Source organism: Wolffia australiana, chromosome 3, assembly GCF_029677425.1.
Source record: "Wolffia australiana isolate 7733 chromosome 3, ASM2967742v1".
Classification (NCBI taxonomy): Eukaryota; Viridiplantae; Streptophyta; class Magnoliopsida; order Alismatales; family Araceae; genus Wolffia; species Wolffia australiana.
Genome location: NC_135837.1, coordinates 9,789,113 through 9,802,112, shown reverse-complemented (window position 1 = coordinate 9,802,112; position 13,000 = coordinate 9,789,113). Strand labels below are relative to the sequence as shown.

General features: G+C 50.4%; 3 protein-coding genes across 3 annotated transcripts; 2 read left to right on the top strand and 1 right to left on the bottom strand.

The window, feature by feature from the left end:
• Positions 1-920: 920 nt before the first annotated feature.
• MOS1 (modifier of snc1) lies at positions 921-9,091 on the top strand. The gene is made up of 9 exons (XM_078572463.1): positions 921-1,057; positions 1,863-1,941; positions 4,484-4,558; positions 4,627-4,671; positions 4,751-5,093; positions 5,753-5,849; positions 6,000-6,074; positions 6,194-7,353; positions 7,483-9,091. The coding sequence occupies exons 2-9, from the start codon at positions 1,913-1,915 to the stop codon at positions 8,983-8,985; spliced, it is 3,327 nt and encodes a 1,108-aa protein (XP_078428589.1). The 5' UTR covers positions 921-1,057; positions 1,863-1,912; the 3' UTR covers positions 8,986-9,091.
• Positions 8,082-10,340, bottom strand: LOC144700893 (putative pentatricopeptide repeat-containing protein At1g03510). Its single transcript, XM_078572465.1, has one exon. It carries the CDS (start codon positions 10,337-10,339, stop codon positions 9,089-9,091), a length of 1,251 nt encoding a protein of 416 aa, XP_078428591.1. The 5' UTR covers position 10,340; the 3' UTR covers positions 8,082-9,088.
• LOC144700891 (pentatricopeptide repeat-containing protein At2g33760-like) lies at positions 10,327-12,892 on the top strand. The gene has a single exon (XM_078572464.1). It carries the CDS (start codon positions 10,445-10,447, stop codon positions 12,182-12,184), a length of 1,740 nt encoding a protein of 579 aa, XP_078428590.1. The 5' UTR covers positions 10,327-10,444; the 3' UTR covers positions 12,185-12,892.
• The last annotated feature ends 108 nt before the right edge of the window (positions 12,893-13,000 follow it).

The window sequence follows — 13,000 nt, the reverse complement described above, 5'->3', positions numbered from 1 at the left end:
CCCATGGGACGAAGGAATATAGTGCAGGGACACGGAGGGGAAAATTTTTTCATCCTTGAACGAAAACATCATCCCACCCAAAGATATGGACGAATTTCGGGATGAAAATTGGACCTGGGGACCACCAGACGCCACGGTTTTTGCCCCATGGGACGAAAAAATGATCTGTCTGAAGGTCTTGGACATTGGATAGACGAATCTAGATGGGAAAACTGCCGGATTTACATCCGATAGTTGAGATGTAGTCACGTGGTCTCACAATGACAGTTTGCATCGAAGTCCCTATTTTTTACGTGCCAACGGACGCCGCTCAGAAATAATAGTACATATGGCCCTTCGCCTTCTCTCTCCTCCGTAATTTCCTAAAAAACTTAGAAAAATCTATATTAATATATTAAAAAAATTAAATGGGTTTTTTTTAATCCGGGATGAGGGATAGGACTAAAATTCATTCCCGGAGGACTGGATGGGACAAAAATTCGTCCTGGGAGGACTGGACGGGACGGTTTTTTAACCGTTGGACGAAAACTCGTCCCATCCTTCGTCCCTGCACTGAATCAGGACGTTGGACGCGACGAAATTCGTCCCATCCCGTCCATAGTCTACGTCAGGGACGATCCAGAACTATACGAAGGAACCGTCATCTGCCGTCGGCTGCCTCAGACAATTCCACATCCCATTATCTTAAGGACGAGACGACACTTTCGTTCATGGACGGATAACAGTCCCGTCCGCGTCCGTACAGGATGGAACATACGGGTAGGCACGAAGGATTTCGTTCCGTTCCGTCCCGTCCCGTTATTCAGGACGGACTGGATGACGGACCTAATGTTATAAGATAAGAATACGAGGACATTTGTGTAATTGTTCAAGGCCTATATAAACCCCGGTCCTCCCTCTTCCTTGTTTTTCAGAGAGTACCACGAGTTGCGGGGTGGGGGAGGGCGGAGGGGGGAGAAGAAGAAGAGGAGGAAGAGGAAGAAGAGGAAGAAGAAGAGCAGAGGCAAATTAGGGCTCGAAGATTCTCCCCCTTTGAAGATTGTTTCTGACAGACAAGGTACGCGAACCGAGAACGTTCCTCTCGTTTCTTTCCGCCTCGATCTCAGCTTCTTTCTCCGTCGCCCCCACCTGGTGGCAATACCCTATTCTTTGTTGGCCGGATGATTCATTTTTATTATTTTTATTTTTATTTCTGGAGTTTTTGAAATCTCGTGGTCATGTGTTGTGTTTCTCAATCTTTGATCAGGATCGGTGCCGGATCCGTGTATCTGGGGATTTTTTGTGTGCCGGAGTTATCCTTCATTTTTATTCGTTTTTCTACTGCTCGGTGATTACAGCGTTGTTGTAACTAGAACTTGCGTGCAAAGCAGTTGAATAGTTTGTTGCCGGCTTACTTTGGAGTGAGCCTGGGTTGCTTTCGTGCATCCTCTTTCTCTAGTTCTTGCGATTATGTCTTCTCTATCGGAATAGTTTCTGTTAATTTAGTACATGATGAACCTTGTTTCTTTATTTACAATGCATCGTTCTATCATATCTTCCGGGGAGTATGCGAATCTTATCCCATTTAGGACCTAATCTTGGCTTTTAAATGCAAACAAGCTGATCTCTACCCTTATTTCATCTACGTTAGCTGGGATATGAGACTAAGAGGGTTAGCTACTTATACAATTACGGATGGTTTTCCCATTAATTGGACTCATTAACGAAAGTACACAGTCGTTTTACGTTACAATGCAATCCATCAACCGAGATAGCATGATCGATTCCCCACCAATTCCGTTTCTCGTCCAGTTACCATTCCTAACTTCTACGCAAGCGAAACCAAACACTTATGCCTCATTTTATTTATCGGAAACTTTCAGGCTTGTAATAACTGCGTGATTGACGAGCTTAAAGCCAAACCTTCAGAGCTATGGCTTCATTGCTATCCGGAGACCGGAGGTTTGTTTCTTTTATCAAGTCGCATTTTATTTATTGTATTTAAGTTATTTTTTTCAAAATATTTCATTCGCATCCATTTCAGCTGTTAGTATATTGTACTGATCAGCCTGCGTTTGGTACCATTGTATTCGTTGTCTTGATTCTGAGTGGGATTCATCTGTCCCAAAGTTTAGAGTTATGGCATTGTGTCTGAATATACAAAGTTTACCTGGGTTTTCTTTTTGGGGCGTATGTATATTTTGTATTTTGAGTTGTGCGAATTTTTTTTTTTGAACAATTTGAGTTGTGCGAATTATTTTGGTCAATGATTTGCTGGTAAATTTATTTTTCTGTGAATACTCTTTCCAGCCTCATGTATCAGCTGTAATCGTTTCTTTAAATTTATATTATTCAGCAAAGAAAGAAATAAAGTATAAATAGTTGATGACATCTTTTTCGTCAAAAATAGTTCTGAAAATTTTCGTCAAAAAAATAGTCGTGGTGTGATCCTTTTGCATTGAAATGTGTTAGAATAGGCAATGGTCTGATATGTATGAATACATCCCAAGTCACGGCTGATGGACCTCATGTTTGATTCAAGAATATCAACCGTAGATAATATGCGACTGACTTCCAGCTTGCAGATCGATCACTGAAAATGATATTATATCATGTCAAGATTACACGTGATACAAAAGAAAGAAATTCACCATCTGCGTTGTTTAAGTTTGAATCTCAGCTTATCTGTGGTTTTGGGGTTGATGAAAACCCCATTTAATAGAAATTCTTAGAGTTGCGGTGCTGCCTCTATGTACTCAAGTTTTTATGTAGTATATATACACTCAATAATAAAAAGATTATTCCATTTTTAGAAAGATTTCAGGTTTTTGCGGTTTCTCCCATAACTGATGACTTGAAATTCTTTCTGCTTATTTCTTCTGAGCTCTTTGAATTCTGGTCATCAGGTGTATTTAACGTCCAAAATTTTAATAGTTGATCACCGTTCTTGGGTGATCTTCCCTATTTTCTTCCAAAAGAATTTCCCGAAGAAGAATAACTTAATAAAATTTACTGGCCTGATATTTTCATTAACATTTCTTGTATGGTTACTCTTTGAGAATGATAGTTGTTAAACTTTATGGATAGAAGAATGGTTCTCCTGAAAGATGCTTCCGTTTCATGTCACTTGACTGGAATATATTGCCTACGTTTCATAAAACAGATAATCCATGGGAGACTATGCATTAAAAAAGACTAATCTCGTTGCTACTGTAGAAGACATTTACCTAAGCCTTCTTGCTTCTTCTAGTCACTTAGGTGGCCAAGGATTTTTGCCAAATCTGCCGTACATTTCATTTTACTTATATTACCTAAGAATCGCCACTTTTATTTTTTCAGTTCTAGTGCGGCTTTCTATTTTCCCTGCCGTCAATCTCTGTATCTTGCCTTATTCTCTTATGGAACTTGCAATTCACCAATTATGAGGGATAGTGATCGCACTCAGCCTATGATCCTTCCCCTCAGTACCAACTTTGTGCTTGTTTCTCTCTGCCCTTCTGCAACTTCATATTCATTGGAGCATTGAATTTAAGTTTAGGAGATTGGATAATAATTTTAGGTAATAATACAAACCAACATAAAAAATTTTTGAGGCAACTCCGGATCTCTGATCACATTCCTTGAAAGTATTAATTCCTCGTCCAAATTTATTTTTTGAAGTAAATTCCTAGTCCAAAATTTATTTCTTTTTTCTGATAATTTTCACCGAAGTTTTTTCCTCTTTAACTTTGGGAATAGACTATCTCACATACTTATTGGCGATTTCGAGATTTTTTTTAGTTTTATGGAACCTATTTAGGGATATTGTTACTCGGCAATATCCTTTCTCTTCTATCTTTCTTTTATGTGAAGTACCCTAGTGGGCCTATTTAGACAATGCCCGTTCAGTTCTCTTAAATGTCTCACGTTTTCCCTTTCTGTGTCTCGTGAGACCTTCCTTATTTCGTAATGAATTTTTTGCCTAAATTCTATGTGGGTATTTAAACCCCTCTTAAACATGAATTGTGTATGGTCTTCTTTCGAGACTCTAAGAGTCAACAGTGAGCTGCCACCTGGAGACGAGCAGTTCCCGTCCCTCAGGAGCTTCTCACAAATTTTAATGACCCTTTTCTTCCGAGCACGACGATTATCCCTTAGAATCAAAGTTTCTTACTAGTATGGCAAAGTTTGATAATGGTTCACGTGTGTGGAAATGTTTTATGCTTCATTTATGTTCATAGTTAAAAATCGTCTCTATCAATAATATTTGTTTTCAGTTTTTATAACCATGTTAGTATGGATTACCTTGGTGGATGCAGATGCCTACCCGTAGCACAAATGTACTGCATTTTTAGTATTTCACTTTTTTCCCCCTCTAAGATGTGTCGTGTGCTTCACGACTGTAATTACTTCACGATCGTAGTTACTTCTGTGTCAAATGATTGTATCTATGTACTACTAGATCAAATTGCATCTGTAAGCTTTAAGGGTGATTATCATTTATCGTCATTCATTTCACCCTTAGGTGGGGCCAAACTCGAAAGTCGGGAATGACCGTTCTGGGAAAAGTTCCAAAACCTGTCAACTTGCCTAGCCAAAGGTAAGTAACTAACTACTCTCTCAGATCTTTGACCGACCTATTTGAACTTGTATTTCTGTGTCATGAAGGTTGGAGAATCATGGTGTAGATCCCAATGTCGAAATAGTTCCCAAGTGAGCATCTTCCCTCAGATCTTTTACTTTTAATTCTATGTATTAATATAAAAGTATAACCTAACTCCAATTCTATTAGGGGAACGCTTACTTGGGGGAGTCGCCCAGCCTTGGCCACCCCAAATGTGTGGGGCTCTTCGTCCATATCGTCTCCTAATACTGATGGAGACGGAAGTTCGCCAAGCTTCAGCCGGCCTTCCACTGCAACTAGTGACAAGTCCCATCAAACCGGCTCCGCGGCATGGGGCCCAAATTCACGGCCATCATCAGCCTCGGGAGTTTTGCCAACAGATCAGATACTAGTCGCTGCATCTCGTCCCAGAAGTGCTGAAACTAGGCACACTGGTGCGCAGCGATTTCACCCTGGCGAGTCTGCTCCAGAGAGCTCTGCATGGGCCCCATCAAGAATCCCTGAGAGATTGGTACTTTCAGTATTCTTCTTTAATTTGTGATAACTTCTGCTTGCATGAGTTAATTATTCATGTAATCAACAGTCCATTCTACCATTTGCCGTAACTCATGTGAACTAATATTTTTTTCCTGTTGAATTTAATTGTCACAAAAAATTCGTAAGCAAAATCCTAACCTGCATCCCTAATGTAGGCTTATGCTTCAAAACCAAAGGCCGCCAATTAAAGTTCCAGGCTCTTTCTTTATTCTTCCTTAATTTGTGATTATTTCTGTCCGCATGAATTAATTACTTGTTTAAATACTAGTTCCATTCACCGTTTTGCTTTAACTCATTGGAAATTGTTATTTTAATTTCACGAATGTTCGTTTTTTCTCTACCCAGTCCAATTGTCACAGGAAACTATGTATGAAAAATTCTAACCTTCATGTATAATTTTGGTTTTTATTTCAAAACCAAATGCCTTCAATATAAATTCGGGGAGCTTATTCTTGTTTAATTAATGATAGTTTCTATTCGCATGAGTTAAAATACTAATTTAATCATCATTTTCCTATTACCATTTACCTAAGTCTTGTGGACCTATCATTTTAATTCAAATTTGTTTTGGCATTTTTTTATGGTGAATTTAAATCTTATCTATGAAAACTCCTTACATGAATCGTAATGTAGGCTTTTGCTTCAAAACCTAACGCCTTCAATTTAAGTTCGGGGGACTTCCCGACCCTTGGTGCTGAGAAAACTCCCAAGTCATCTGTGCTATCTGAGAGTAAGTTGTTCCTTTCAGAAATTTCGAAATTTTTTCTCTTGATTTTCGTAAACCACTCTCGGCCCCTGAGAAAAAAAGCATAATATAATATCTCAAAGCATCCAGACTTTTATCCATAAATTTCTTCTCATTACGATGTTTAAAATACAGGTGATAGTTCGCGCCCTGCTTCTGCATCTGGTCGAGTCAACGTGGAAAAGGAAACCGTTGACTTCTCGTCTCCTGGTGGGCATTGCTGAAAAGCTTTTTCACCTTTCCCTCGTTTCCTATCCACGCAATTACTGACTTGACCTCTGTGGATCAGATGATTTCCATTTCTTTTAACAAATATTTTCTATTTCCAGGGAGCGAGGTCCCAACCAAAGGAAATGTGAACACGTGGAAGGCCGAGGCTTTTCCTCATGATAGCTGGAGAAGAGATCAACCGCACGCACCACCGCCACATCAAAACATGATTGCAGTGCCTCAATATCCTTTGGATTGGCCAGGGCCTCACATGGTCAACACTCCTGAAGGGTTGTGGTACAGAGGGCCCCCTCCAGGTGGGATGTTCAGACCAGGTGGGCCCGGCGCCTACCCTGTTGATCCATACCTTTTCTACCCTCAGATTCCAGCAAGGCCGATGCCGGGCTCGGCGACAGTTGCATACGGCCCCATGAATGGGCCACCCTACCCGCCTCAGCATGCAGTCTTTGATGGGCCCGTGCTGGGCTTCGTTCCTCCTCAGTCAACTCTCCGCAACGCCTCATATGGGCCAAGGTCAAAGCCTGATTCTGGGGACGTCCAAGCTGAGCTCTTTACTGCTCCAGCTCCTTCAAAGGCGGACATAGAGGTTGAAGATGGGCAGAGACCGAAGTTCAGGGTTCTATTGAAACAGCACGATAGATGGAAGGATTCTTCTCCTGCTGCTGATCCTGTTGTTGCTCAAAAAGATGATGTTAAGGATGAGTCTGATAGTGAAAAAACGAAGTTTGGGCCATCGTCAGAGTCTGAAAGAGCCGGTGATCCAAGAGCTGAAGATCCGAAGAGGTTGCCGTCTTTTAAAAGAAGTTCCTTACTGATGGAGAAGATCGAAGGTTTGAATAGTAAAGCCCGTGCTGTTGATGGCCGGTCAGGCAAGCAGAACCAGGCAAAAGAAGGGCTGTTAAAGAACATAGATGAGAAGCGTGCCAATGTTGCTGAGGTGGCAGTGAAATCTGTGGCAGTACCGGAAGAGAAATCTGAACTATCCAGTGCTTCTTCCTCTACTTCTTCGGCAGTGGGGTCTCCATCACAGGGCCATCGCCCTCACGGGCTGTCAAAGTCGAGGTTGAGTGACAAAAAATGTGAAGAATCAAAGAACAAGTCACTCCTCTCGTCGTCGGTGGTACCCATTGCCCGGAATGCCATCAATTGCCAGACTCCTTTTCAAGATGTTACCGACAAGGGAGATTCTGATGAGGGGAAAGTTAGCGAGAAGCCTCATGCTCCATCCGTGGCGGATTCTGAAGATCTTAAGGCTCAGGTAATTTTTCTTTTCCCTTTAAAGACATCAGTCTTTGAAATAATTTATGTGATAAATATGGTTTTGCTGATTTTGATGCTTTTTATTGGTGAAATCTTTGTTGATCTGGAACTATTTTATCGGTTCTAGCATGCTCGGATGAAGGAGATGGCAAGGCAGCGAGCGCAGCAGCTCCAGAGAGAAGAGGAAGAGCGGACGAGGGAACAAAAAGCCAGGGCGCTGGCCAAATTGGAGGAGTTAAACCGACGGATCTCGGCCCCCTCCGAAAACTCAAAAGAGCACTTGCCAAATCAACCCACGGATAACGTTTCCGGAGCTACGGAAAACGAAGGCAGTGTGGCCGTCGTCCCCGAAGAGCAGGGAAAGTCAGTTCCAGACGTCTCCGAAGTGCAGGAAAAGTCGGCTGCAGAGAGCTCAGTTGTCGCGAAGCCGAAGCCTTCGTCGGTGCAGAAGAGGCGGCACCATAATAGTGGAGAAGAGAAGCGTGATATCATCCCCGGCGGTGTCCTGGTGGGGTCCATCGTCGTCGGCACAAAGCATCTGGCTGCAGATTCTGTTGTTGCCGAGAAGCAACCTGATGAATTGCCATCTCCAGCGCCGCACAAGAAGAAGACCCATAGGAACCGGAACAGACCCGACGATTCCACTCGAAAGGAAAAATTGGCGGCGGCATCTTTAGTGGCATCAACAGTGGCATTGGCGACAGCCGTGTCTGTGGAAGAGGGGTCTTCAAAAGCTGGGACTCAGTGGAAGCCTCAACATTCAAGGAAAGTGACGAGAAACCCTTCGACAGCGAGATCCGTAGATCAATTCCATGGGACCGAAGCGACTGTCGTCTGGGCCCCTGTGAAGCCAGTGGGGAGCAAGAAAAATGAACCGCTACCGACTCCACCGCCACCGCCACCGCCACCCGAGGATGTGGTAGAGCTGGCTCGGTCCAAGTCCAAGAGGGCAGAGATGGAAAGGTATGTGCCCAAGCCCGCCATAGGACAGGAAGCCTCCCAGCAGAACGCTGGGTCAACAAGCCAGTCAACGGCGGCGCCGAAGCTAGTGGAGTCCGGGAGACCCAACAAGAATACCGGCAAGGCCCACGCCTCCTGGCGGCGCCGAGGCGAGCCCGTCAATGCCGACGGAGAAGGTGACAGTGGCGGCAATGATGGTGGCCAATTTCAGACCAGCGAGCTTGCCCCTGCGCCATTACCTGGCGGAGAAAAGCAAAGCAGGGGTCGAAGGCCGCCCTTTCGTAGCCACAGGGCCAGTGAAAATTGGGAGCCCGCCGCCGGCAGGCCGGATGCGTGTGAAGAAGCCCCCAGAAAGAGGGTAGACCACCTCAAGTCCCAATGGCAGCTCAAGTCAACCACAGTCAATGGCTCCGACCAAGAGTCAACGTGGGCAGCTCCTCTCTCGTCCCCAGAGAGGAAGCCGTTTGAAAAGAAAGACAAGATAGCGGTGGAGGCGCCACCTCCGCCGCAGCGCCGGCATCATCATCAGGGCCAGCGGCAGGTTGAGGACGTCGAGCCTCGCCCGCGGCCCCAGCACGGGCCTGATGGGCTCAGGTATCGGGAGCGAGCGCACCGCGGTCAACCCCAACCTCGTCAAAGCCAACTCACGGCCCGCGTCGACCCTCAGTGATGGGAGTTGACCCGGGTAAGCATTTCCCTCGTCTTAAGGAAGTCAAACATTGTAGTGCCCTTGACATTTGACCGTTATTGGCCGAAGTTAGCGCGACTCCATGTCAGCTCTTGCGGTTTTCCTGCTCCTGTGATTTCAGGAGGACCCAGCTGGTGCCGGGGGCTCTGGCGAGGCGGCGCGTCTGGATCTCGCCGCGGGCGTCCTCGGCTTCACGGGCCATCCCGGCGGCGGCGTAGGCGCCGGAGAGGAGAACCAGGTTGGCGGCGTTGTGGGGCTCTTTCTGGGCCAGCGCCCGGGCGGCAGCCTCGGCCGCCTTGACGTCGCCGTGGACCCGGGCTGCGTTGAGGAGTGCCCCCCAGGCGGCGGCGGAGCCCTCCCACGGCATGCGGCTGGCGGCGCGCCGGGCCTCCTCGAGCCGCCCGGCTCGTGCCAAGGCGTCGACGAGGCATGCCGTGTGGGCAGGCTGGGGCTGGATCCCGTAGTGGCTCACCATCACTGCCATATAAATTTGGGCCTCATCGGGCCTGCCGGCGTGGCTGCAGGCCTTGATCAGGGCCAGGAAGGTGAGCCCATCGGGCCGGACTCCCGCCGCCACCATCCGCCGGAATGCTGCGTCGGCGGCGCCGGCGCAGCCATTGACGGCATATGCAGACATGAGGGCGCTCCACGTCACCACGTCACGGTCCACGGCGCTGTCGACAATGCGGGCGGCGCTGGCGGGGCAGCCGCAGCGGCCGTAGGCCTCGACGACAGCGCTGCAGAGGCGGCGGTCGGCGAGGAGGCGGCGGCGGAGGGACAGCGCGTGGATTTGCCTGACGTGGATGGCGGCGGCAGAGCGGAGGAGTGTGAGGGCGGTGGCGAGGGTGGGGGCCACGCCGAGGGCGTGCATGCGGCAGAGCGTGGTGGCGGCAAGGGGGGCGGTGGCGCCGCCGGCGGCGGCGATGACGGCGTTGAAGGCGGAGGCCGGCGGCGGGTCAGGCATGCTTGCGAGGAGCTCGGCGGCGGCACCGGTCTCGCCGGCGCGGGCGTGGGCGGCGACGGCAGCGGCCCAGACGACGGCGTTTCTGTGCGGCAATTCGTCGAACAGGCGGCGGGCGGCGGCGGCGGCGGAGAAGCACTTGGCGTAGGCGGCGATGAGGGCGGAGGCGACGAAGTGGCTGCCGGGGAGGAGCCCGCTCTTGGCGGCGTGGCCGTGGAAGGCGGCGGCGGCGGCGCCGCCGCGTAGGGCGGCGCAGGAGGTCACCGCGAGGGTGACGGCGAAGGCGTCGGCGGGGGGGAGTATCCCCGCCGCCCGCATCCTCCCCAGCGCCGCCAGCGCCGCCTCGTGCCGCCCCGCCCTCACCAGCGCCGCCATCTCCCCCTTTCCTCTCCTCGCGGCCGCCATCAATACACCCACCCCTCTCTATGGGTCTCGGTCAGTCGGTAAAGAGAAGCGGCTCAGTCGGTCGGTCTCGGTCAGATGGGTTCGAGAAACCCGTCTATCTATCTCTGGCTGGTCGAGGCGGGGAGCCGGCTCGGGCCTCTGAAGCAAGTCCACGGGCGGATACTCGCGGCGGGGCTCGGCTCGTCGCGGTCTCTGCTGACCAAGCTGGCCGCGCTCGCCGCCGCCGGGCCTCCCCCCGGCGGCGTCGCCTACGCGCTCTCCCTCCTCCCGCACGTGCCATCCCCCGACTCCTTCCTCTTCAACTCCCTCATCCGCGCCGCCGGGCACGGCGGCGCCGCCGCCGCCGCGCTGGGCCTGTACCGCCGCATGCGCTGCGCGCGCCTCCCCTGCTCGAGCTTCACCTTCACGGCTGCCGCCAAGGCCGCCGCCGCCGCCGCCTCCCGCCGCCCCGGCCGCCAGCTCCACGCCCACCTCGTCCTCCTCGGGCTCTCCGCCGACGCCCACGCCGCCGCCGCCTTCGTCTCCCTTTATGGCAAGTGCGGCGACGTCGCCGCCGCCCGCCGGGTGTTCGACGGAATGCCTGACCGGAGCGTCGTCGCCTGGAACGCCATGATCGCCGCCTACGAGCAGAACGGGCTCGCCGCCGAGGCCGTCGCCGTCTTCCGGGAGATGGTCAACGCCCGGAGACCCGACGCCGCCACCCTGGTCAGCCTCCTCTCTGCCTGCGGTCAACTTGGGGACCTCGCCACGGGCCGGTGGGCCGTCGGCTGGGCCGCAGCCGAGGGAATTGCCGGTGGCGCCGCCTCCGGAGGCGCTGCCGTCACCATGTTCGCCCGTTGCGGCTGCTTGGCCGAGGCCCGGGAGGTGTTTGACCGGCTGCGCCGCCCCAATGTGGTCACCTGGACTGCCATGATCTCCGGGTATGGCATGCATGGGGGCGGTGCCGCCGCCGTGGAGCTCTTCCGGGAGATGGCGGCTCGCGGGCCGCCGCCAAATTCTGTCACCTTCGTCGCCGTGCTCTCTGCCTGTGCCCATGCAGGGCTGGTCAAACAAGGAGAGGAGATCTTCTTGTCCATGGCCAGGGACTATGGGGTGGAGCCAAGGATGGAGCATGTGGTTTGCATGGTGGACATGCTTGGAAGAGTGGGGAAGTTGGGGGAGGCATTTGAATTTCTCCGCCGGCATGGCGGTGGCGGGGTGGCGGCGATGACGGCGCTGGCCGGGGCCTGTAAGAGGCACCGGAGGCTTGATCTGGGGGCGGCGGCAGCGACGGAGCTCATCGCCATGGAGCCGGAAAACCCGGCCCATTACGTGCTCCTGTCGAATTTGTATGCCCAGGCAGGGAGGATGGGGGAGGTGGCGGCGGTGAGAGCCGCCATGGCGGGCCGGGGGCTGAAGAAGACCACTGGTTACAGCTCAGTGGAGGCTAGTGGAGTCACCCATGTCTTCCTCATGGGGGACAGGGCTCACCCCAGAGCAGCAGAGATCAGGAGGTTCTTGGAGGGGCTGATGGGCAGGATCAGGGACATGGGGTACGTGCCGGAGACGGCCGAGGCGATGCACGAGGTTGAGGAGGAGGAGGCGGTGGAGTCGGCCTTGGGGCTGCACAGTGAGAAGCTGGCTGTGGCCTTTGGGATAATGAGCAGTGGTGAGGGGGAACCAGTCAGAGTGACTAAGAATTTGAGAATGTGTGGGGACTGCCACTCGGCAATCAAGTTCATTTCAGCAGCTGTCAGGAGGGAGATTATTGTGAGGGACGTGCACCGGTTCCACCGGTTTCAAGATGGGTCTTGCTCTTGCAGTGACTTCTGGTGATGGGTCTTGTGGATTTGTGTATGATGAGTGAGTATCAGACAATATTCATTGCCCATGTCACATTTTCACAAGACAAGCAGGAGTAGTGGCATTCAGATGGCAGCATGGAGCCATTCCTTCCACTAACAGCTCAATGGATTTCTGATTCTGCAAATACTCTGCTATCTTTCTGAGGGACCTGCGAAGGGGAGTCATCAAGGTCATCAAGCCTGGAGGAATCTCAGATTCTATTGTCTTTGATTGACCTTTATGCTTTGCAAGATTCTTTGATCCACCATCCACAATGTTCTATAGAGACAGCGCGTGCCAGTGTGATCTTGGAGGAATATTTGAAGCATCATGCAAATGCCTCAATTGGCCAAAAATGTCTCTTCATTGCCTTTGAACTGGTCCTCTGAGATCAAGGGATAATATCTGCGGCTCTCCTCAAATGTCTTCTATAGCAGCCCAACTTGCACGATACCCTTCTTCGAACCTGGGGGGAGTATGAGGTGTGAAAGGCTGGGTGAAGCCTCAACTCAATGGTACATATAACCAAGATGGGGACGAGCATTATCATGGCTTTATCTCATGCTATTTTTCCAATCAGATGATTATGAGTGTGAGGAGAAAACGAAGATAGTGTTTGGTTTCTCCTCACGGAGAGACTGAGATATTTTGCCTATCAGATGGAGCTTCTTTCCAACCAATTGTTGACTTACCCACGAATTTTTGACTTACCCATTTCATCCTAACGACAAGAAGACCTGGCAATGGAGGACTCTGGCGGGGCTGCCTACTTCGGTTTCTGCCAATTACAGTTAGGGAACAGCACGT

Excerpts from the sequence above, each read along its gene's own strand:
- LOC144700893 (XM_078572465.1), bottom strand. The coding sequence starts at position 10,339 with ATGGCGGCGCTGGTGAGGGCGGGGCGGCACGAGGCGGCGCTGGCGGCG.
- LOC144700891 (XM_078572464.1), top strand. The coding sequence starts at position 10,445 with ATGGGTTCGAGAAACCCGTCTATCTATCTCTGGCTGGTCGAGGCGGGG.
- MOS1 (XM_078572463.1), top strand. The coding sequence starts at position 1,913 with ATGGCTTCATTGCTATCCGGAGACCGGAG. Across the intron at positions 6,075-6,193 it reads CGTTGACTTCTCGTCTCCTG|GGAGCGAGGTCCCAACCAAA; the intron begins GTGGGCATTGCT and ends TTCTATTTCCAG. Across the intron at positions 7,354-7,482 it reads CTGAAGATCTTAAGGCTCAG|CATGCTCGGATGAAGGAGAT; the intron begins GTAATTTTTCTT and ends TATCGGTTCTAG.